General features: G+C 51.1%; 1 protein-coding gene across 3 annotated transcripts in view; it reads right to left on the bottom strand.

Annotated features, from left to right (window-relative positions):
- The window catches only part of PCSK7 (proprotein convertase subtilisin/kexin type 7), an 83,308-nt gene that overhangs the window by 52,664 nt on the left and 5,660 nt on the right, over positions 1-24,984 (bottom strand). Inside the window, exons 3-11 of one of the 3 annotated variants that reach the window (XM_075328927.1) lie at positions 18,709-18,843; positions 18,370-18,535; positions 16,218-16,308; positions 16,064-16,118; positions 14,563-14,701; positions 14,319-14,419; positions 11,607-11,774; positions 5,538-5,645; positions 4,249-4,351 (exon numbers count right to left, since the gene is read on the bottom strand). In XM_075328927.1, coding sequence (XP_075185042.1) covers positions 4,249-4,351; positions 5,538-5,645; positions 11,607-11,774; positions 14,319-14,419; positions 14,563-14,701; positions 16,064-16,118; positions 16,218-16,308; positions 18,370-18,535; positions 18,709-18,843 — 1,066 coding nt within the window. The remainder of the gene's footprint in view (positions 1-4,248; positions 4,352-5,537; positions 5,646-11,606; positions 11,775-14,318; positions 14,420-14,562; positions 14,702-16,063; positions 16,119-16,217; positions 16,309-18,369; positions 18,536-18,708; positions 18,844-24,984) is intronic. The other 2 variants (XM_075328928.1, XM_075328929.1) reach the window with 2 other exon arrangements.

The raw sequence follows: 24,984 nt of genomic DNA, 5'->3' as shown, positions 1-24,984 counted from the left end.
GTACCTCCGGTTGCTTTCTTGGGGCGTGAGTGAGCCCGCCAGGAATCAGAGCCCCTTTGCTCTTTCTGAGTTCCCTTGGAGGAGGAGAATTGGGGCTTGCCCGAGCCGCGAAAGGACCGAAACTTGGACTGCCACTTCCTCTGTTGAGGTTTGCTTGATCTGGGCTGGGGTAAGGAAGAGTCCTTACCCTTGGACTGTTTAATGATTTCAGCCAATTGCTCACCAAACAGTCTGTCTCCAGATAATGGCAAGCTGGTTAAACATTTTTTAGAAGCAGAATCTGCTTTCCATTCTTTTAACCACAAGGCTCTGCGCAAAACCACAGAGTTGGCGGACGCCATTGAGGTACGGCTCGTAGAATCTAGTATCGCGTTGATAGCGTAGGTCGCAAACGCAGACATTTGCGTAGTTAAGGACGCCACTTGGGGCACTGCTGGACGTATGATAGAGTCACCTGTGCCAGACCAGCTGAAATAGCTTGGAGCGCCCACACGGCCGCGAATGCTGGAGCAAACGACGCGCCAATAGCTTCATAGACAGATTTCAACCAAAGGTCCATCTGTCTGTCATTGGCATCTTTAAGTGAAGCCCCATCTTCCACTGCAACTATGGATCTAGCTGCAAGCCTGGAGATTGGAGGATCCACCTTTGGACACTGGGTCCAGCGTTTGACCACGTCAGGGGGAAAGGGATAACGTGTATCCTTAAGACGTTTGGAGAAACGCTTGTCTGGATAAGCGTGGTGTTTCTGGACTGATTCTCTGAAGTCAGAGTGGTCCAGAAAAGTACTCAATTTACGCTTGGGATACCGGAAATGGAATTTCTCCTGCTGGGCAGCTGCCTCCTCTGCTGAAGGGGCTGGGGGAGAAATATCCAACAGCCTATTGATGGCCGCTATAAGGTCATTTACCATGGCGTCACCATCAGGCGTATCCAGATTGAGTGCGGTCTCAGGACTAGACTCCTGATCACCCCCCTCTGTCTCATCATATAGAGACCCTTCTCGCTGAGACCCTGACCAGCGTGATGACGTGGAGGGTCTCTCCCAGCGAGCTCGCTTAGGCCGCCTGGGACTGTCATCAGAGTCAGAGTCTTCAGCCTGTGATGCCTGGGACCCCCTTGAAGTACGGATTAGTTCCAACTGAGGGGGACCGGGGAGCAGAGATACAGCAGTGTCCATGGTCTGAGCCACTGGCCTGGACTGCAAGGTCTCCAGGATTTTTGTCATAGTCACAGACATTTTATCAGCAAAAACTGCAAATTCTGTCCCCGTCACCGGGGCAGGGTTCACAGGCGTCTCTGCCTGGGCCACTACCACTATAGACTCTGGCTGACGAAGTGCCACCGGGAGCGAACATTGCACACAATGGGGGTCGTTGGAGCCTGCCGGTAGATTAGCCCCACATGCTGTACAAGCAGTGTATACAGCCTGTGCCTTGGCCCCTTTGCGTTTTGTGGATGACATGTTGTTGTCTCCTCAGAGCATATAGGGTATAAAGCCAAGAAGCGACCGTACAGTGCAATATATATAGATATATCTGGTACAGGAAAAAGTACACCAAATAACACTGTGGCACTAGTGGGGCCAGCACGAATGTGCTGCTTACCGCCCGCTTAACGCGGGTGTGTGGTCGCCAGAAATCCCTTGTCTGGGTCTCCCAGAGCCTGCGTCCGTTCCCCAGCCAGACTGCATGCAGGAATGGCTGCCGGCGTCTCTGTGGAGGGGGGGCGGGCCCTGGGTGTGCTCAGACAAAAAGCGGGAAACCTGCGTCCCACTGTGCCCAGTGAGAGGGCTGGAGCATGTAAATAAGGCTCCAGCCCTCGGCGCTGACGATTGCACAACGCCTGTCCCCTTCCCTGATTGACAGGGAGGGGGCGGGAACGAAGCGGAGCTAGGCCGCAAAAGCCGGGGACTAGATTTATAAGCGCCGCCGTCGTAAAAGCACGGTCGGCGCTAAGTCCCCGGCGCACTACAAGTCCCAGCCGCGCCGCCGCTCCCGGAGCGGCCGGCGCGGTAGTTCCCAACACATAAAGTCACTCAGCTAAGCTGCAGTGACTCAAACCCCAGCGCGCAGCGCTACTGTCCCCGGCGCACTAGCACACCCAGCAAGTCTGGAGTGTGCGCGGCCAGTCCATAGGGGGACACAGAGTACCTGAATGTTGCAGGGCCTTGTCCCTGAACGGTACCCCGGCTCCTTATCCAGCAGGTTCAATGGGTCTGTGGACGGAGCCCGGCCTCAGGGCTTGGAGGCCGGTAAGATCCCACTTCCTCAGAGCCCCTCAGGGGGATGGGGAAGGAAAGCAGCATGTGGGCTCCAGGCTCCGTACCCGCAATGGGTACCTCAACCTTACAAACCGCAAGTGGGGTGAGAAGGGAGCATGCTGGGGGCCCTATATGGGCTCTCTTTTCTTCCATCCGATATAGTCAGCAGCTACTGCTGACTAAACAGTGGAGCTATGCGTGGATGTATGACCTCCTTCGCACACAAAGCTTGAAAACTGAGCAGCCCGTGATCCCACGGGGGGTGTATAGCCAGAAGGGGAGGGGCCTTACACTTTTTAGTGTAATGCTTTGTGTGGCCTCCGGAGGCAGTAGCTATACACCCAATCGTCTGGGTCTCCCAATGGAGCGCCGAAGAAAAATAATTAATGTTAAAATGAGGGTCTGTCTTTTTAATTCTAGTGCGTCTTAATCCTAATGCTCACCAGGAGGAGAAGCAGTGGTGGTGGTGGAGCTCAGGAAGGTCATAGAAGGAAGGGTCAGCGATGCTGCGGGCTCAGAGAAGGGGGGTGTTGCGGCTCAGGTGGGTCAGCGATACTGCGGGCTTGGGGGTGTCGCTGTGGTGGAAGGCACCATTGATCTGCTGGCGGGCTGCGGGGCTGTTGCGGCGTGCGCCAATGATCTGCCGACGGGTTGCAGGGGTGTTGCGGCGTGCGCCCCAATGATCTACCGACGGGCTGCGGGGGTGTCGTGGCATGCGCCAATGATCTGCTGGCGGGCTGCGGGGGTGGTGCGGCATGCGCCATTGATCTGCCGGTGGGCTGTGGGGGTGTCACTGGAGTGGAGCGACTCAGGAGGGTCACAGGATTGGGTGTCTCGGCGGTGGGTGCCATTGATCTGACTGCGTGCTCCGTTGAGTCACCCACGGTTGATGAGATGGACTTCGACAAAATGGCCGCGGAGGGGGTGCATGCACAGATGGCCATTTTCTTGAAGTCCATTGCATCAATCTGCGGCCGATTTAAGGCCGGTTTCACACATCCGGCTTTTTGCCGTTTTGCCGGATCCGGCGCTCTCCCGTACAGTTAATACAGTACAATGACAGTGCAACAAGCGCCGGTCACATGCTGTCATGTGACCGGCGCATGTGACCCGGAAGTTACAGCGCTGTCATTGTACTGTATTATCTGTACGGGAGAGCGCCGGATCCGGCAAAAAGCCGGATGTGTGAGACCGGCCTTTAATGGAGCCTGCAGTCAGTTTAATGTCCCCTCCGCCGAGACACCCCACCCTGTGACCCTCCTGAGAAGCTCCACTGCTCCTCTAAGCCCTCTATCACCGACCCTGCCTCCTATGACCCCAGTCCACTATCACAACCCCGGTAAGCAATACTTGGATTGTAAGACGCACCGCCATTTTACCCCCAGTTTTGGGGGGAAAAAAGTGCATGTTATAATCCAAAAAATACGAAATGTATAAACTGGCAGCCGTTTGTTATTATTCTCTTTGTCAAATGGGTGTGTCCCTGCACAGTCCCACTCTTTCACTCATTGGAAAATGTCAAACTGTGCACACCCCTAATTGGTAACTCCCAGTTGTCAATTTTTCCATAAATTGCTAGGAGAAATAACAGAGGAATGGCACAATGCACAGTACCACCATCATATGCCATGAATTGTGTTTTCATCACAAATACAGTCATTTTCTAAAACAGACAAGTTCGAGACGTCGACAGCGGCAGCTCGACATGTCCCTGAAGACATCATTAGAGATGATACCTGAGAAGGGACTCTCTCCATCTCACCGGTGTCTGTACTCTGCTATTTTTGTGTGTTAGTACACGTGCAAATTGAGCTTACAAATTATTAATAGTATAAATGCAAGTCTTGCATCAGTGATAGCGGAGTTGTCTTAGCCATCCATGTGCGATGCCAACACTGTGCCCACGAACACGGGTGGTCACATCCTGGATACAAATGGCTGAGGTTGGAATACCCCTTTAAGTGTCAAGCTGACTGTAAACTCACCGTTCCAGCTTAATTCCAGCACGCTGGGAACCAATGGAATATTTCTGCTTTCTTTTAGCTCTGGACTGACATAGGAGGCCAAATACGGCACAGACTCCCACACCTACAGACAACGAGACAAGAGATTTATTAACCTGATCATTTTTTTTTTCTAGTGTATTTTTTAATTCTAAAATGATTCCATCCCTCTGTAACTCTTGCTGGAAATATATAAATACATTACCATTTACCCAGAACATCGGGGTAGGTCAATATCAGCACTGATTAGTCAGATGAGATTAGGATCCCCTCACCTGACCTGACAAGGTGAAGTCCATCGCCCAGTTTTCAATGTATATATATATTTCCAGAAGGATTCCAAAATATTACACCTTAGAATTGATTTTTTTATGGAGGATATGATTTTTGTTTTCCAGAAGACGAAATGTGAGGTGTCAGGAGAGATGTTGGGTCCTATTTACTGCTGTAATGTTGCGTCCTATTTACTGCTGTAATGTTCCACAGAAATGAACATTTTCTTTGGTATTGGTAAACTATAAATCTGGCCTAAATATCTCAAGTGTTTCGCCGTCTGCATGTTACCTCTGGGGGATCTGGAATCAGAAGGTCTCAACGCTTAATTGATCGCAGGTCCGCTGTGAAGTCTACAGAGTGTTGGAGTGGATTATGTTCTTTTGATGAAGCGGTTAAGGATCTTTTCCTGTGTGACTGAGATTACTCTGCATCATCTCATTACTCCCTTCCATTATATTTACCCACTCCTGACTTCACTCCATCACGGTGATAGATCTTCTATACTGGCTACTTTGAAGGAACCTGTCTGTAGAGAAGTTGAGGTGTTCACTTCACTTGCAGCAGTGAAGTTTCCTACTGGAGAAACTCGGAAGTGCATTTTATTGTGTCTTTCCTCACCCGTTTGTCTTACTTTCGTTGTTTTTTTTTTTATTGCTGTAGCAAGATTAGTGTCTCGCTGGCCTTCACACTAGTGTGACTTCATGGTCAGCAAGGGCCTAGGCATGTATCGGTGCACAGGGGGAAGGGCCCAGCAAGGGGAGTGCAGGGATCAAATGAGTCTTAGGAATTGACCCTGCTTCCCTGTCCCTATCGGCAGGGCCTTCCTTTACATCTTCCCTGATTTTACCTTTGTGCTGCACCGCTCACCGGGTGTCCTCTCGCACCCGGCGTGACACAAAAATGGCCAAAAAGCCAACTGAAAACTGGTTCATATTGTGGATCACAAGCCTATATCAAATGGCACATATTTTGGCTCCGTATTATGCGCTCTTCACCTTTGCAGCATTTGTAAGACGCCAGGCATTCAACAGGCCAAATCCATGCTGATGGCTGTGACTAAATCCTGCGCCGTTGGTTTCCCAGGCAGCCTGATGGTCTTCATACTGTAGATATAGATTGGAAGCAAAGAGAATCAAGAAGTGCGAAAACCTGCAAAATTTCTGTGGACACTGTGCATAGGCAGAAATATGCCAATCAGGGGTGGGTTTATATAAGGCTCATGAATTTGGAAAACTACATGGCAGCAGGTTTACTAGTCCTATAGTGATGAAAAAGAGAATTTTGTTTACTTACAGTAAATTCTTTTTCTTATAGTTCCGTATTGGGAGACCCAGACATTGGGTGTATAGCTTCTGCCTCCGGAGGACACACAAAGTACTACACTAAAAAGTGTAGCTCCTCCCTCTGAGCCTATACACCCCCGGGAGAACCAGATCTAGCCAGTTTAGTGCAAAAGCTGAAGGAGAATAGCCACCCACAAGTAAAGACAGAGCAAGAACCGGAACAACCGGAGACTCTGTCCACGACAACAGCCGGTGATAACACGCAGAACAAGAAACTGCCATCAGGCAACAGGGAGGGAGCTGGGTCTCCCAATACGGAACTATAAGAAAAAGAATTTACGGTAAGTAAACAAAATTCTCTTTTTCTTTATGGTTCCTATGGGAGACCCAGACATTGGGACGTCTCAAAGCAGTCCATGGGTGGGAATAAACAGAAAAACTGAGAAGTAGGCAGAGCCTAACTTCACAAATGGGCGACAGCCGCCTGAAGGATGCGTCTGCCCAAGCTCGCATCTGCCGAAGCATGAGCATGCACTTGGTAGTGCTTTGAAAAGGTATGCAGGCTAGTCCAAGTGGCAGCCTGACAGACCTGCTGAGCTGTAGCCTGGTGCCTGAAAGCCCAAGAGGCACCGACAGCTCTGGTCGAGTGTGCCTTGATCCCCGGCGGGGGAGGCACCTGAGAACACTGGTAGGCATCGGAAATGGTCGACCTAATCCAACGGGCTAAGGTCGGCTTAGAAGCAGAGAGGCCCTTACGCCGACCTGTGGTTAGCACAAAAAGAGAGGTGCACCGCCTAAGAGCAGCGGTGCGAGACACACAGATCCGGAGCGCCCGCACCAGATCCAGAGTATGCAACGCTTTTTCAAAGCGATGAACAGGAGCCGGACAAAAGGAAGGCAGGGAAATGTCCTGGTTAAGGTGGAAAGGAGAAACCACCTTAGGGAGAAAGTCCGGAACCGGACGGAGAACCACCTTGTCTTGATGAAAAACCAAAAAAGGTGACTCCGAAGAGAGCGCAGCCAAATCAGAGACTCTCCTGTGATAGATTTTGGCCGAGGAAGAGTTCCGAGCCCGAGTCAAAGTGGAAATGACTTCAGGAGGAATACCAGAAGCCGTCAAGATCCAGGACTCAAGAGCCACGCCGTCAATCTGAGAGCCGCAGAATTCTGGCGGAAAAACGGACCTTGTGAGAGAAGGTCTGGACGGTCCGGAAGATGCCACGGCACCTCTACGGACAGATGGAGCAGGTCTGGGTACCAAGCTCGCCTGGGCCAGTCCGGAGCAATGAGGATGACCCGACGGCCCTCCATTCTGATCTTGCGCAGAACTCTGGGCAAGAGAGCTAGAGGGGGAAACACGTAGGACAGACGAAACTGGGACCAGTCTTGAACCAGAGCAACCGCTGCAAAGGCCTGAGGATCGTGGGAGCGAGCCACGTAAACCGGAACCTTGTTGTTGTGACGGGATGCCATTAGGTCCACGTCCGGAGTGCCCCACTTGCGGCAGATTGACTGAAACACTGCCGGATGCAGGGACCACTCGCCACTGTCCACGGTTTGACGTGAGATAATCTGCTTCCCAGTTTTCCACGCCTGGGATGTGGACTGCGGATATGGTGGACTTTGAGTCCTCCGTCCATTGAAGGATGCGTTGAACCTCCAACATTGCCAGGCGGCTGCGTGTCTCGCCTTGGTGACTGATGTAGGCAACCGCTGTCGCGTTGTCTGACTGGACTTGGATGTGCTTGCCCGCCAACAGGTGGTGAAAGGCTAGGAGAGCTAGAAGCACAGCTCTGGTTTCCAGCACATTGATCGAGAGGGCTGACTCGGACGGAGTCCAAGTGCCCTGCGCTCGGTGGTGGAGACATACCGCTCCCCAGCCGGATAGACTGGCATCCGTGGTGAGGATCACCCAGGACGGGGCCAGGAAGGAGCGCCCCTGAGACAGAGAGAGGGGCCGAAGCCACCACTGAAGAGAGCTCCTGGTCTGTGGCGACAGAGCCACTAGCCTGTGCAAGGAGGAAGTCCGCTTGTCCCAACAGCGCAGAGGATGCAGATGGAACTGGGCAAAGGGAACAGCCTCCATTGACGCCACCATCTGACCCAGCACCTGCATTAGGTGCCTGATGGAATGACGGCGGGGCCTCAGGAGAGAGCGCACCGCCAGTTGGAGGGACTGCTGTTTGATTAAGGGCAACTTCACAAGTGCCGGCAGAGTCTCGAATTGCATCCCTAGGTACGTGAGCTTCTGGGTCGGAGTCAGAGTGGATTTGGGCAGATTGACAAGCCACCCGAATTGGGCTAGAGTGGCGAGAGTGAGCGAGACACTCCGCTGACAGTCTGCGCTGGATGAAGCCTTGACTAGAAGGTCGTCCAGGTAAGGAATCACTGCCAACCCCTGGAGGTGCAGAACCGCAACCACTGCTGCCATGACCTTGGTGAACACCCGAGGGGCCGTGGCTAACCCGAAGGGGAGAGCCACGAATTGGAAATGTTCCTCTCCGATTGCAAAACGTAGCCAACGCTGGTGTGAAACTGCAATTGGCACATGCAGATAGGCATCTCTGATGTCGATGGATGCCAGGAAATCCCCTTGGGTCATTGAGGCAATGACTGATCGCAGAGACTCCATGCGAAAATGCCGCACCTGAACATGCTTGTTGAGAAGCTTGAGATCCAGGATGGGCCGGAAGGAACCGTCCTTTTTGGGGACTAGGAAGAGATTTGAGTAGAAACCTCTGAACCGTTCCCGGGCGGGAACCGGTACAATTACTCCGTTGGCCTGCAAGGATGCCACAGCCTGAGAGAAGGCGGCGGCTTTGGAGCAGGGGGGAGTTGACAGAAAAAATCTGTTTGGCGGGCTGGAAGAGAATTCTATCCTGTAGCCGTGGGAGATGATATCCCGCACCCACTGATCGGAGACGTGTTGAAACCACGCGTCGCCAAAGTGGGAGAGCCTGCCACCGACTAAGGACGTTGCTGGCGCGGACAGATAGTCAAGAGGAGGCTGCCTTAGTGGCAGCAGCTCCTGCGGTCTTCTGTGGACGCGCTTTTGGGCGCCAGTTGGATTTCTGGTCCTTGGCTGAGTTAGTGGACGAGGCCGAGGGCTTAGAGGACGACCAGTTGGAGGAACGAAAGGAACGAAACCTCGACTGGTTCCTACCCTGGACAGGTTTCCTGGTTTTGGTTTGTGGCATGGAAGTACTCTTCCCGCCAGTAGCTTCCTTAATAATTTCATCCAGTTGTTCACCGAATAGCCTGGACCCAGCAAAAGGGAGTCCAGCAAGGTACTTCTTTGAAGAAGCATCTGCCTTCCACTCTCGAAGCCACAAGATCCTGCGGATAGCGAGGGAATTAGCCGAAGCCACCGCAGTGCGGTGAGAAGCCTCCAGCATGGCAGACATGGCATAGGATGAAAAAGCTGAAGCTTGGGAAGTTAAGGCAACCATTTCGGGCATAGATTCCCTGGTGAGGGAATGCATCTCCTCTAGAGAAGCAGAGATGGCTTTGAGAGCCCACACTGCTGCAAAAGATGGGGAGAACGAGGCCCCTGCCACTTCATATACAGATTTGGCCAAAAGGTCAACCTGGCGGTCAGTGGAATCCTTAAGAGATGTGCCATCAGCCACTGATACAACGGTCCGGGCTGAGAGTGTAGACACCGGGGGGTCTACCTTTGGTGAATGAGCCCACTCCTTGACCACCTCCGGTGGAAAGGAAAACGGTCATCAGAACCACGCTTTGGAAAGCGTTTGTCAGGACAGGCCCTAGGCTTGGTCACAGCGGCCTGAAAACTGGAGTGGCTAAAGAACACACTCCTTGTCCTCTTAGGCAAGGTAAACTGGTGCTTTTCTGCCAGAGAGGGTTGCTCCTCTGATACTGGCGGATTGAGGTCCAGTACAGAATTAATGGACGTAATCAAATCACTAACATCTGAGTCACTTTCGGACAGATCAATGGGGCACATGGAGGTAGCCTCCGAGCCCCCAGTAAAGGCATCCTCCTCGTCCGGCGAGTCAGCTTCTGAAACAGAGCCGCGGGACGAGGAAGGAGAGCGAGCCCTGCGTCTCCTTTTAGGAGGACGGGGTCTGGGACCAGATGATGAATCCTCTGTGAGCTCCGCTGAGAGAGCCCTAGCAGCAGAGGCACCCTGTGAAGGGGGCTGATGCATGTTCAGCAAAGTCCGGGACAGCTGTCCCATGGAGTCGGCAAAAGACTGGGAGATTGACCTAGAGAAAGATTCTACCCAAGCCGGGGGTTCAGCCACAGGAGCCGGAGCAGCCGGAGGGACCACTGTGGGTGCGATTCCAGGCTGAGGCATTGTCAGGGCAGAGCAGGCATCACAATGTGGATAGGTGCTCGGTTCAGGCAGCAGGAGCTTACATGCAGTGCATACTGAATATAGCTTTGGAGCCTTGCTCCTCGTGTGAGACATGCTGCTGAAGTGGGGGCTCTGCCAGAGTGACCCCCAGAGAGTATATACAGAGGCCCACAACCAGAGGTTGTGGCTTACCAGACCGCTGGAGCGGTGTTGTGTGCCCTCCAGATCCCGAAGCCCGGACCCCCAAGCACCTCAGCAGGGATGCTGCAGCCAGTGCTGATTGCAGAAAAAACGCTGATAAAATGGCGCCGGAGCGAGGAGAGGGGGCGGGGCCAACCCTGATCTGGAGGGCCAAAGAGACTTACAGGGGAGGAGACATGTACCCAGTGAGGAGTGTCCCTCCCCTATGCAGAACAGCTGTTGGGCGGAGCCGCACTGTCCCTCTGCATGAATGACATGCAAGGGCAGTGAAACCGAAAGTAGGCCTCCGGCGAAGCCGGGGCCTAAAATTTGAGCGGTACGGCCGGCGAGCAGGCACCCTCGGCGCGGTTCTCAGGCGACAGCCAGAGAACCGGCCGGAAATGTCAGAAAACTCACTCAGCACACTCTCCCCACATAAAAAAGTACAGGGATCCCCAAAATATAAACGTCTCAGGTACTTAGCTTGCTGAGACGCAGGGCCATGTCCCTGGGGATGAGTGCTCCGTCCAGCAGGATCCTGAAGGGCTGCGGATGGAGACCGGTCTCCTGCAAAGCATGGAGAACCGTGCTGGCTCCCACTTCAAGCCAGAGCCCGAGGGATGGTGAAGGAGCGCGGCATGTAAGGCTCCAGCCTTGGAATCAACCTTAACAGCACCGCCGACACAGTGGGGTGAGAAGGGACATGCCGGGGGTCCAGACTTGGACCCACTTTTCTTCAAAATCTTTCCAAAAATGAAAAAATCAGATGAGAATGCATGTGTCGATGTATGCCTCCTGAACACAAAGCATTGAACTGGCTAGATCTGGTTATCCAGGGGGTGTATAGGCTCAGAGGGAGGAGCTACACTTTTTAGTGTAGTACTTTGTGTGTCCTCCGGAGGCAGAAGCTATACACCCATTGTCTGGGTCTCCCATAGGAACGATAAAGAAATCACAGTTTTAGCAGTAGCTTATCAAAACTACAGCAAGTAGCCCAGTAAGTGAAAAATCATCATTGTCTCTGTCTCTACATTACATTATTCTCAGATTATAAGGGAAAAAACCTGGTGACAGATTTCCTTTAAGTCAATATGATATTGAGTAAAGAAGCATTTACAGAAACACTTAATCTAAAGACTTCAGCTTATATAGACAAAGCTGGGAAAAAACAGAGCCGTCATAGCCATGAGGCATCACACGAATCGCTGTCAGCCAGGATATAGCCTGAGAACACCTCTTTAAAATGTTCTTTGTAGAAGACGATAAAAAACAATTTGTACTTTTGTAGCTGTGAACACAATGATGTGCTGAACGTCTCTCCACGTCAGACATGGCCGGACCTGCAGCATCAGAGCGATCATCCCTGCGGCGATGGGAGCGGCGGCAGACGTTCCTGTATGCCCTTCTGTGCATCCAGTTCCCTTCTGCAGATCCCAGTCTGATGTCACCTAAGGAGAAGGGGAGAAGTCAGAGCCTGCACGAAAATCATTATTGGGAGAACTATCATATTTTTTGTTTTATAAGATGCACCGGATTATAAAATGCACCCCAAATTTAGAGGAAAAAATAAAGGGGTCTGTCTTATAATCCAGTGGTGTCTTACTGGGAAGCGGGAGTTTTAAAGGTGGTAGAGCGGGGTCATAGGAAGCAGGGGCGGTGCTGGAGTAGGGCGATGCGGCAACGATGTGAGGCAGAGAACTTCCAGAAACTGTCGGCGGGGCGGGCTTCAAAGAAAACGCGCCTGCAGTCGGCACGTGCACAGATTGAGCTATTGACTCAATGAGAAGCAGAGATCTCATCTGCGCACGCGCCACCACCGAGTGCCATTTTCCTTAAGTTCGCTGCTGGAAGATCAATGGGCCGGAAGCCTTGCGTGCAGAAGTGAGATCCATCTGCGCATGCGCCGACTCCGGGCGCCGTTATATTAAGCCCGCACCGCTGACATTTTCTGGATGGGATTGCCCGCGGCCAGCACAGCCCCCGCGGCCAGCACAGCCCCCGCGGCCAGCACAGCCCCGGCGGCCAGCACAGCCCCGGCGGCCAGCACAGCCCCGGCGGCCAGCACAGCCCCGGCGGCCAGCCCAGCCCCGGCGGCCAGCCCAGCCCCGGCGGCCTGCCCAGCCCCGGCGGCCTGCACAGCCCCGGCGGCCTGCACAGCCCCGGCGGCCTGCACAGCCCCGGCGGCCTGCACAGCCCCGGCGGCCTGCACAGCCCCCGCGGCCTGCACAGCCCCCGCGGCCAGCACAGCCCCCGCAGCCAGCACAGCCCCCGCAGCCAGCACAGCCCCCGCAGCCAGCACAGGCCCCGCAGCCAGCACAGGCCCCGCAGCCAGCACAGGCCCCGCAGCCAGCACAGGCCCCGCAGCCAGCACAGGCCCCGCAGCCAGCACAGGCCCCGCAGCCAGCACAGGCCCCGCAGCCAGCACAGGCCCCGCAGCCAGCACAGGCCCCGCAGCCAGCACAGGCCCCGCAGCCAGCACAGGCCCCGCAGCCAGCACAGGCCCCGCAGCCAGCACAGGCCCCGCAGCCAGCACAGGCCCCGCAGCCAGCACAGGCCCCGCAGCCAGCACAGGCCCCGCAGCCAGCACAGGCCCCGCAGCCAGCACAGCCCCCGCAGCCAGCACAGCCCCCGCAGCCAGCACAGCCCCCGCAGCCAGCACAGCCCCCGCAGCCTGCACAGCCCCCGCAGCCTGCACAGCCCCCGCAGCCTGCACAGCCCCCGCAGCCTGCACAGCCCCCGCAGCCTGCACAGCCCCCGCAGCCTGCACAGCCCCCGCAGCCTGCACAGCCCACGCAGCCAGCACAGCCCCCGCAGCCAGCACAGCCCCCGCAGCCAGCACAGCCCCCGCAGCCAGCACAGCCCCCGCAGCACTGCCACCTCCTGGTATGCCACATTTGGATTATAAGCTGCACCCCTCATTTTCCTCCCAAATTTTTGGGAGGAAAAGTGAGTTTTATAATCCGAAAAATATAGTAATTGGTCTCCTATTCTGTTTCTGCAACCAAATTCTCAAGTGCGCACATAGCGTTAGAGTAGCGGACAACCCCTCTAAAGGACACAGCATAAGCTCAGCTGCTCATCTGTTTTCATAGCCAAAACCTGTTGCAATAGTCCCATTTTAACTATAGCTGAGCTGGTGGGATTAGCCCTTTAATGATATTTCCCTGGTCTATTTATTCTTCCATATCAGTCAGCACAAAAATATACTAAGTAAATGTTTTTGTATAACCAGTGAATGGTCCGAAGTTTACAAAGGGAGGTGATCCTTATAGAAGAAGCAATAACGTCTAGCTCTCTGGCAGGAATGGAACAGATGACATCCCAGTAACCTGACCCTGGAGGCAATCAGTGGCACCAGCGTTTAGGAGACAGGCGGTCGGGATGGTCTCCCTTCCAGTCCAACAAAAAGTGTTGAAGAAGCAGAGGGGATTGCAGTGGTAACTATTGCTTCTTTAAAGAGTCTACCAGCACAGAATAACTGTTCAAACCAACCACAGGCACTCTGCACCTTTAACATGGCTAAACATTTGCACCTTCCCTCCCCTTCATTTGATTGACAGATCTGGCTCTATGGAACCAGAGAAGGGGAGAGAGATGAAAAAGAAGTAGGTAGGAAGCTGCTCTTACATGTCGGCTACAACAAGGGTGCACTGAGCGCCTGAGCATGGTTTGAACAGTCATTCCCTCTAAGGATCCCCACTAGAGTGGTGAAAATGGATTCGGAGGATCCGGTCCATCAGCGACGTCCGTGATCTGTGGTCAACGGATGGGAACCCTGAGAGCCGCCTCCATCAACTTATTATTAGAAATGCACGGTGGCCATATTTAGCATTGCAGAGATACAGGCTACTCGAGTCCTATACAGTCACTTTGGTGCATATAACAAAATGTGCTAATAATCAGACTGTTTTCCAAGTTTGTCTCTACTGTGTGATGTTCAAGCACAGCCCATTTTTTGCAATGGATTTGGAAGAAGTAATCCCACGACTCACGATGCTCCTCATCTGCTTGTCTCCGCTGCTGAAGGTGACGGCCAGCATGGAGGCGCATTCTTCGGCATAGAAAGGCATTTTACCAGCTTCATTAACAGCACCTTGGAAAAGAATAAATCCCCGTCTGATCAACATTTAAAGACTTTTACATTAGGCCACCATGTAATAATTTACCCTGAAGGTTGCAAATTACACCCAATGAGGGTACCGGGTCGCTTTCATTGAGGACTAGTAGTGCACTCACCTATAGTGACCGTGTAGATGGAGTTGGCGTACCCGTCATAGTTACAGTTGTCGTTGTACTGGCCTCCATTCCCACTGGCAACTACAAAAATGCTCCCAAAACCTTTCCGTCCGGCAATCACTCCGTGCTGAAGAGCCGCCTAAGAGTAAGAGCAAAGTCAGTAAGACGTCTCATCATGACACAGGCCGAAGAAGTATACAACGTTAGAATTGCCCGAAAACATTTCTGGGGGGCCTTCCAGGCTTACCATTAGCTTTCCTTAGGATAGGTCTCTAATATCACATCCTGAACCCGACACCTCCCCACCGATCAGACTTTTCCCCTCTGATAGATGTAAACAGTGAACCAAACTGGGCAGCACAGTGTAGTGGCCGTTTACAGCTACTGCAGCTCGGCTCCCATTCACTTCTATAGGAGCTGAGCCACTACACAGTAAAGAGCTGGGGTGTTCAGCTGTATTCACTATGTACATCCGACTGACCTTGGAGCGTATAACAGCTGATTGGTTGGGGTACTGCCTGTCGGACCCCCATCAATCTAATGACTTATCCTAAGGATAGGTTATCTATTAGGTAAGCCTGGAAATATTTATCCTAGTCATCAAATGTAGCAGGGAACATTCCTGACTTCCATGCAATCCCTGACCATCATAAGCAACACTGCTGGTGCATTAAAAATTGATTAAAAAATAAATAATAAAAAATTATATAAAATAAATAAAAAATATATATGATATCTCTTACACACACAAATATCATATTATATATATATATATAGATATAGATAGAGATATATATACATATAGATATATACATATATACATATACATATATATAAACATATATAGAGATATCTATCTATCTATCTATCTATATATATATATATATATATATATATATATATATATATACACACACACACACGTTGTTTGGTTTTTTTTTTTTACACATTACTCAATATATTATGAGGCATAATAGGACAGTTTTGACCTGTCGTCAGACCCACATACAGGCAAAGGCCTCAACGGTCAGATGACCAACAAATTGGGATGTCATCGCTTTTGGTCCTGACACCGGAGCAGGGTGTGCTCCAATACCAGATAAAGCCACTGAAAAAAAGAGCTGCGCAGTTTGGAAACAAGACCGCCTCCATTCTGTAATCCTGGACAATTCGTTTAAAGAATTCACCTGTTTTATCAATGAGAAAAATCACATAATAGGACTGTCCGCAGGATACAGGCCGCCATCCATGGCAAGAAGTATTCCGCTTGTGGTGCAGCTAACAAAATCAATTCACCTGACGAACAAGCGTTTTGCTCATTCGTCATGTGATTTTCAGCCCGATTGCACTGCACGATTATCGGGAAAGAAACATCCCCAGGATTATCAGCAAGTGTGGAGGAAAGCTCTATATGCAGTAATGTACCGGTGTATCCTACAATACCGGAAAAGTGCCATAGTGCATTGTGTTTTGGAGTCTGCCTAGCGCAGTATAGTTGTACCTTTCCCAGTTGATGAGGGCCATCAACCGTCTTTCCATCATCATCAGGACCCCAACTGTGAACGAAGAACGTAGTCAGCATCATTGAGAACAAGAAGCCCAAGAACCCCCGACGTCTGTTTCTATTCACAGAGGACTGAACTGAATCGGCATACCTGCAGCTGTAGATGTCATTGATCTGATAGTGTTTGTTGAATGCAATTGCCTCCATGCTGTCGGTGAGCGGCCCGTCCAGGACCCTGATCCCTGACGAGGACGTAAATAACACAGATCAGCACGGAAGGGTCATCAGCAAAGGTGAGAGCAGAAATCAACGAACATCTCCAGAGAAGTCACATTAATTACAAAACCACCGATTGCTTAAGTTAAATTTTTCGCGTTAACTGTATTTTTCTTTCTATTTGACATTTTTCGGCACAACACAATCAGTATTAGAAATAAAAAATGTAAATCTTGCAGTTTTCACACTTGGAATTATTTAATATTCATACGTTCTGTTGCGAGAAATCCACACACGTAGCAGCAATGAACAGACTCCAACCCTATCTTTAGTATTGAAGTGCCTAATGAGCAAGTTCAAAGGTCATTGTTCAGAAGGAGGAGGAGGTGAGCTGTGACATGAATGGTGGATGCTGTGTTATCTACTGTACAGGGTGGTCCAAATGTAGGTGGGCAATATGTGTAATAGGGTTATGAAGGGAGAAATTTGTCAAACATGGTGTAAAGTGAAACTGACTCAGTTGCCCTTAGCAACCAATCAGATTCCACTTTTCATTTTCCAAAGAGTCTGTGAAGAATGAAAGGTGGAATATGATTGGTTGCTAAGGGCAACTGAGTCAGTTTCACTTTACACCATGTTTGACAAATCTCCCCCTTCATAACCCAATTACACACTGTTCACCTACTTTTGTACCACCCTGTATATAGAGGTGTTATCAGTCATTATACAGGAGGAGGTGAGCTGTGACATCAACCTATTGTGAATGGTGGATTCTGTTGTCTACTGTATATAGAGATGTTATCTGTAATTATACAGGAGGAGAAGGTGACCTGTGACATCAACCTATTGTGAATGGTGGATTCTGTTGTCTACTGTATATAGAGGTGTTATCAGTCATTATACAGGAGGAGAAGGTGACCTGTGACATCAACCTATTGTGAATGGTGGATTCTGTTGTCTACTGTATATAGAGATGTTATCTGTAATTATACAGGAGGAGAAGGTGACCTGTGACATCAACCTATTGTGAATGGTGGATTCTGTTGTCTACTGTATATAGAGGTGTTATCTGTAATTATACAGGAAGAGGAGGTGAGCTGTGACATCACCTATTGTGGATCCTGTGCTATCTACTGTATATAGAGGTGTAATCAGTCATTGTACAGGAGGAGGTGAGCTGTGACATCACCTATTGTGAATGGTGGATCCTGTGTTATCTACTGTATATAGAGGTGTTATATGTCATACAGGAGGAGGTGAGCTGTGACATCACCTATTGTGAATGGTGGATCCTGTGTTATCTACTGTATATAGAGGTGTTATCTGTCATTGTACAGAATGAGGAGGTGAGCTGTGACACCACCTATTGTGAATAGTGGATCTCATGTTATCTACTGTATATAGAGGTGCTATCAGTCATAGTACAGGAGGGGGAGGTGAGCTGTGACATCACCTATTGTAAATAGTGAATCCTGTGTTATCTGCTGTATATAGAGGTGTAATCAGTCATTGTACAGGAGGAGGAGGTGGTGAGCTGTGACATCTATTGTGAATGGTGAATTCTTTGCTATCTACTGTATATAGAGGTGATATCTGTCATTGTACAGGAGGAGGTGAGCTGTGATATCCCCTATTGTGAATGGTGGATCTTATGCTATCTACTGTATATAGAGGGGTTATCAGTCATTATACAGAAGTGGGAGGAGGTGAGCTGTGACATTAACTATTGTGAGTAGTGGATCTTGTGTTATCTACTGTATATAGAGGAGTTATCTGTCATTGTAAACCTGCCTCTAATAAGGAAGTTGCTGTAAACTCATTCTAAAAAGACAGAAGGTAAATTGCAAGATTACTCATTTTGTTTTGTTTTTTTTCAATAAACACCATGATATATATGTAAAAAAAAAATAAAAAATACATGTAATACAAAAACCAAACAATTTTCATGTTTCATGGCCCCTTTAAGCACTGACGTGGAGATGGTATGTAGCCAGGCAGGGTGTGGTTGGTTCTCCGCAATATGATTGTGTGAGACATGACGAGACTTATCGCTGTACAGAACAACAGACATGGCTGGAGACATTTACCTGCGATTCTGCTCCCATAGGCGACACCCACGGCACAGAAGCTGTTATTGGGGACGGCTGCTATCTCCCCCGCACAGCGGGTCCCGTGGTGGTTGTCACTGTACCCGTCTGGATGCGGCATGGGGTCGGGATCATTGGAGTTCAGGTCGTAGCTTCCTTCTGGGCTCTGGAGAAGATCATTAATGTCATACACACTCTTCTACTATTGAGGAAGGATTCTATACACAATTTCTTCTGTATATTTGGATTCTGGTGCACAGTCTAATCAATAATCTGAATTTTCATTCTTTTGTGGCATCACACAATGATCGCCCAGTGAGTCTCCAGTGGTTGACTTACATAATTTGGTTGAATGTCCAGGATGGTGTGCTGGACGCCGTCATCCACGACCACCACGGTCACTCCACGGCCGGTCACATTCCTCTCCCACACGCCGGTCACGTTAATATCCATTCCAGGGCTGCGAGTATTGTGCTAAAATAAAAAAGAAGCAGCGCAGGTTAGAGGGGATCCGTGCTAATCTAAGAAATGGTTACAGAGTAAGGGGGTCCGGTCGGCAGCGCTCCCCCAACTGCTCTATACAGGAGTGGTCAGTATGCGAGTGCTTCATGAGACAGACGCTGCCAAACTTCCCTGCCAGTGGCTTATGCTGGAACAAAAGGGTCCTCAGTCCAAAATCATCTTTTGGTGGGGAGTTGGGAGGCCCCAATACACATTAGACTGTGGGGTGAGCCGGACAATATCAGCTGGGTTGGACGCCATAATGTGTATGGGGACTAGAAGAATGCCAGGACTGCGGCCACTGCATTACTGTCACCTTTGAGTCTTCTGGGGTAATATCATCAAAGTGAGAATTATCAGCAATTACATACTGAAAGAGTCACCATCATAAAGATGTCAATAGATTTGATTAGTGGACATTGGGTACTGAGGCCACTACCCATTATTAAGAAGCGTCAGAGGCTCTCCACGTCATAAGGGGCAGCGCTAAAAGCAGTGAAATCAGCGCCGCCACTGATGACGCTTTGTTTGAGGGTGGTGCTAGAGGTAATGAGTGAGACTGGCAGTGCCCCCTGATGAAGCTTCACTTGAGGGTGGTGCTAGAAGCAATGAGTGAGACTAGCAGCGCCCCTTGATCACACTTTGTTTGAGGGCACTACTATAAGCACTGAGTATGACCAGTGCCACCCCCTGATGATGCTTCGTTTGAGGACAGTATTAGAAACAATAAGTGTGACCAGTGCCACCCCCTGATGATGCTTCGTTTGAAAACAGTACTAGAAACAATGAGTGTGACCAGTGCCACCCCCTGATGATGCTTTCTTTGAGGGCAGTGCAGGAAGAAATGAGTATGACCAGAGCCCCCCCCGATAATGCTTTGTTTGAGTGCAGTGTTGGAAGCAACGAGTATAACCAGCGCCACCCCCTGATGATACTTCATTTGAGGGCAGTTCTAGAAGCAATGAGTATATATAATCCCTCCCTAACAGTCCCAGTATATAGTAGCACACAAAAACAGATCTTTAGAAAAGAAGGGAATTTTGTTTACTTACCGTAAATTCCTTTTCTTCTAGCTCCAATTGGGAGACCCAGACAGTGGGTGTATAGCTACTGCCTCTGGAGGCCGCACAAAGAACTACACTCAAAAGTGTAAGGCCCCTCCCCTTCTGGCTATACACCCTCCCGTAGGAGTACGGATTCCTCAGTTTTAGTACCAAAGCAAGAAGGAGGAAAGCCAATAACAGTTTCAAAAACAAATTCAATCCGATAACTAGATCGGAGAACTTAAGAAACAACATGAACAACATGTGCACCCGAAAAAACGAAACCCTAAAAACAGATAGGGCGGGTGCTGGGTCTCCCAATTGGAGCTAGAAGAAAAGGAATTTACGGTAAGTAAACAAAATTCCCTTCTTCTTTTTCGCTCCTAATTGGGAGACCCAGACAGTGGGACGTCCAAAAGCAGTCCCTGGGTGGGTAAAAAGATACCACATGAACGGGCTGTCATACAGCCTCTTCCTACAGGTGGGCCACCGCCGCCTGAAGGACCCGTCTACCTAGGCTGGCGTCTGCCGAAGCGTAGGTATGCACTTGATAGTGTTTGGTAAACGTGTGCAGACTCGACCAGGTAGCCGCCTGGCACACTTGCTGAGCCGTAGCCTGATGCCTCAACGCCCAGGACGCACCAACGGCTCTGGTAGAATGGGCCTTCAGTCCAGATGGAATCTGAAGCCCAGCAGAACGGTATGTGTGAAGAATTGGTTCCTTGATCCACCGCGCCAGGGTGGATTTGGAAGCTTGCGATCCCTTATGCTGACCAGCGACTAGGACAAAGAGCGCATCCGAACGGCGTAGAGGCGCCGTGCGAGAAATGTAAATCCTGAGTGCTCTCACCAGGTCCAACAGATGTAAACCCTTTTCAAATTGGTGAACTGGATGCGGACACAAAGATGGCAAAGTGATATCCTGATTGAGATGAAAGGAAGAAACCACCTTGGGAGAAAACTCTGGAATTGGACGCAGTACTACCTTGTCTTGGTGAAACACCAGGAAGGGAGATTTGCAAGATAACGCCGCCAGCTCGGACACTCTTCGAAGAGACGTGACCGCTACAAGAAAAACTACCTTTTGTGAAAGCCGAGAAAGGGGAACCTCTTTCAAAGGCTCGAAAGGCGGCTTTTGAAGAGCAAGAAGAACCTTGTTCAGATCCCAGGGTTCCAATGGCCGTCTGTAAGGAGGAACGATATGACAAACTCCTTGGAGAAACGTGCGTACTTTAGAAAGCTGTGCCAAGCGCTTCTGAAAGAATACGGAAAACGCGGAGACTTGACCCTTAAGCGAGCTAAGGGACAAACCTTTTTCCAACCCAGACTGCAGGAAGGAAAGAAAAATTGGCAATGCAAATGGCCAGGGAGAAAACCCTTGAGCCAAGCACCACGCTAAGAATATCTTCCACGTCCTGTGATAGATCTTAGCTGAGGATGGTTTTCTAGCCTGTCTCATTGTGGCAACAACTCCCTGAGATAAACCTGAGGCCGCTAGGATCCAGGACTCAATGGCCACACAGTCAGGTTCAGGGCCGCAGAATTCAGATGGAAAAACGGCCCTTGAGAGAGAAGATCTGGACGGTCTGGTAGTGCCCACGGTTGGCCTACCGTGAGATGCCACAGATCCGGGTACCACGACCTTCTTGGCCAATTTGGAGCGACGAGTCTGGCTCGCTGGCAGTCGGACTTGATTTTCCGGAGAACTCTGGGTAACAATGCTAGAGGTGGGAACACATAGGGGAGTCGGAATTGCGACCAATCCTGAACCAAGGCGTCTGCCGCCAGCGCTCGGTGATCGTGAGACCGTGCCATGAAAACTGGGACCTTGTTGTTGTGCCGTGACGCCATCAGATCGACGTCCGGCGACCCCCAGCGGCAACAGATCTGTTGAAACACGTCCGGGTGAAGGGACCATTCTCCTGCGTCCATGCCCTGGCGACTGAGAAAGTCTGCTTCCCAGTTTTCCACGCCTGGGATGTGAACTGCAGATATGGTGGACGCTCTGCTTTCCACCCACGTCAAAATCCGCTGGACTTCTTGAAAAGCTTGGCGACTGCGTGTTCCCCCTTGGTGGTTGATGTACGCCACCGCCGTGGAATTGTCCGACTGAATCCGAATCTGCTTGCCTTCCAGCCATTGTTGGAAGGCTCGCAGGGCAAGATAGATTGCTCTGATTTCCAGAACATTGATCTGCAATGTGGACTCTTCCTGAGTCCACGTCCCCTGAGCCCTGTGGTGGAGAAACACCGCTCCCCACCCTGATAGGCTCGCATCTGTCGTGACCACTGCCCAGGACGGGGGAAGGAACGACTTTCCCTGTGACAATGAGTTGGGGAGAAGCCACCAACGTAGAGAGTCCTTGGCAGTCTGAGAGAGGGAGACGGTCCTGTCGAGGGACGTCGATTTCCCATCCCACTGGCGCAGAATGTCCCATTGGAGAGGGCGCAGATGAAACTGCGCGAACGGGACTGCCTCCATTGCTGCTACCATCTTTCCTAGGAAATGCATGAGGCGCCTCAGTGAGTGCGACTGGCTCTGAAGGAGAGATTGCACTCCAGTCCGTAGCGAGCACTGCTTGTCCAGTGGAAGCCTCACTATCGCTGATAGAGTATGAAACTCCATGCCAAGATAAGTCAGAGATTGGGTCGGGGTTAGATGAGACTTTGGAAAGTTGATAATCCACCCGAAAGTCTGGAGAGTGTCTAGCGCCACCTTCAGACTGTGTTGGCATGCTTCTTGAGAGGATGCCTTTATAAGCAGGTCGTCTAGATACGGGATGACCGAGTGACCCTGCGAGTGCAGAACAGCTACTACTGCTGCCATGACTTTGGTGAAGACCCGGGGGGCTGTTGCCAGACCGAAGGGTAACGCTACGAACTGTAGGTGCTCGTCGTGTATGACGAAACGTAGGAAACGCTGATGCTCTGGTGCAATCGGCACGTGGAGATACGCATCTTTGATGTCTATTGATGCTAGAAAATCTCCCTGAGACATTGAGGCTATGACGGAGCGTAGGGATTCCATCCGGAACCTCCTGACTTTTACGTGTCTGTTGAGCAACTTCAGATCCAGGACGGGACGATACGATCCGTCCTTTTTTGGGACCACAAACAGATTGGAGTAAAAACCGTGACCCTGTTCCTGAAGAGGGACGGAGGTCACCACTCCTTCCGCCTTTAGAGCGGCCACCGCCTGCAACAGAGCATCGGCTCGGTCTGGTGGTGGAGAAGTTCGGAAGAAACGAGTTGGCGGACGAGAACTGAACTCTATCCTGTACCCGTGAGATAGAATATCTCTCACCCAACGGTCCTTGACGCTTGCTAGCCAAATGTCGCCAAAGTGGGACAGCCTCCCACCGACCGCGGGTGTGGGCATCGGAGACCGCAAGTCAGGAGGACGTCGTTTTGGCAACGGTTCCTCCGGCTGGTCTTTTTGGGCGTGACTGAGACTTCCAAGAATTTGAACGTCTCTGGTCCTTTTGAGTCTTTTTTGACGAGGCAAATTGGGACCTGCCCTGTCCTCGAAAGGACCGATAACCAGACTGACCCCTCCTCTGTTGGGGCTTGTTTTGTCTGTGGCTGACGCCACTGCCGTGCGGCTTGTAGCGTCAAGAACAGCATTAATCGCGTACGACGCGAATGCCGCCATTTGCGAGGTCAATGGTGCTACCTGCGGGGCAAATGCACGTGTGACTGAGTCGACTCGCGCAAGCCCGGCCGTGATAGCTTGGAGTGCCCATACGGCCGCAAAAGAAGGCGCTAATGACGCTCCAATCGCTTCATAGATGGATTTCAGCCAGAGCTCCATCTGCCTGTCAGTGGCATCTTTAAGTGCCGCTCCATCTTCAACAGCAACCAAGGATCTAGCTGCAAGCCTGGAAATTGGAGGATCCACTTTTGGACACTGGGTCCAACCCTTGACCACTTCAGAGGGAAAAGGGTAGCGTGTATCTTTAAGTCGTTTAGGAAAACGCCTTTCAGGATAAGCGTGGGGTTTCTGGATTGCGTCTCTGAAGTCAGCGTGGTCCAGAAAAGTGCTTAATGTACGCTTAGGATATCTAAAATGGATTCTCTCGTGCTGCGAAGCTGACTCCTCTACAGGAGGAGCTGGTGGGGAAATATTCAACATCTTATTGATGTTAAATATAAGATCATTAACTATGGCGTCACCATCTGGTGTATCTAGATTGAGAGCGGTCCCAGGATCAGAATCCTGATCAGTTACGTCCGCCTCATCACCCATAGATTCATCCCGCTGGGATCCAGACCATTGAGATGAATGTGAAGGCCCGTCATAACGAGCCCGCTTAGGCTGCCCGGGGCCATCGTCCGAGTCAGAGTCTTCACCCTGAGGTGTAGATGCCCGTCCCGGAGCTAGGAGCTGAGGGGGACCAGGGGGCAATACATGCACAGTGTCCGTGGTCTGAAGTACAGGCCTAGCTCGCAATGTGTCAAGAATTTGTGACATAGTGAGAGACATTCTGTCAGCAAAAGCTGCAAACTCAGTTCCTGTCACCTGGACAGCATTCACAGGTGGTACACCCTGGGTCACGTCCAGCAGAGGTCCCGACTGTGCAAGCGCCGCAGGGGCCGAGCACTGCACACAATGGGGGTCCGTGGAGCCTGCCGGTAGAAAAGTCCCACATGCGGTGCAGGAAGCATACAATGTCTGTGCCTTGGCACCCTTGCGTTTTACGGGCGACATGCTGCTGGCTCTCTGCATGTGAGAGAGTCTATAGCCAAAGGGCGACCAGCGCTATGTAATACCAAGTATTTGTAGCAACAAAATACTAAGAATACTACGAGCACAAGAGGGGGTGAGCCCTGAGGGCTGCTTACCGCCCGCTGAACAGCGGGTAAGAGGCTGCAGAATGCCTTGTCTGGGTCTCCCCGGCTCCCCTCTGCAGCTCAGCGTGTCAGCAAGAATGGCTGCCGGCGTCTGTGGAGAGGGGCGGTCCGTGGGAGTTCCCCAACAAAAGTGCGGGAACAGTGTCCCCTCTGTGCTGACTGTGAGGGCTGGAGTATGTAAAAACGACTCCAGCCCTCAGCGCTGTGCACTGGCCAGCGTC

The sequence above is a fragment of the Anomaloglossus baeobatrachus genome, chromosome 11 (genome assembly GCF_048569485.1).
Source record: "Anomaloglossus baeobatrachus isolate aAnoBae1 chromosome 11, aAnoBae1.hap1, whole genome shotgun sequence".
Taxonomy (NCBI): domain Eukaryota; kingdom Metazoa; phylum Chordata; class Amphibia; order Anura; family Aromobatidae; genus Anomaloglossus; species Anomaloglossus baeobatrachus.
Note: the sequence above shows the minus strand (reverse complement) of the source record. Positions and strands in the feature narration are given on the sequence as shown.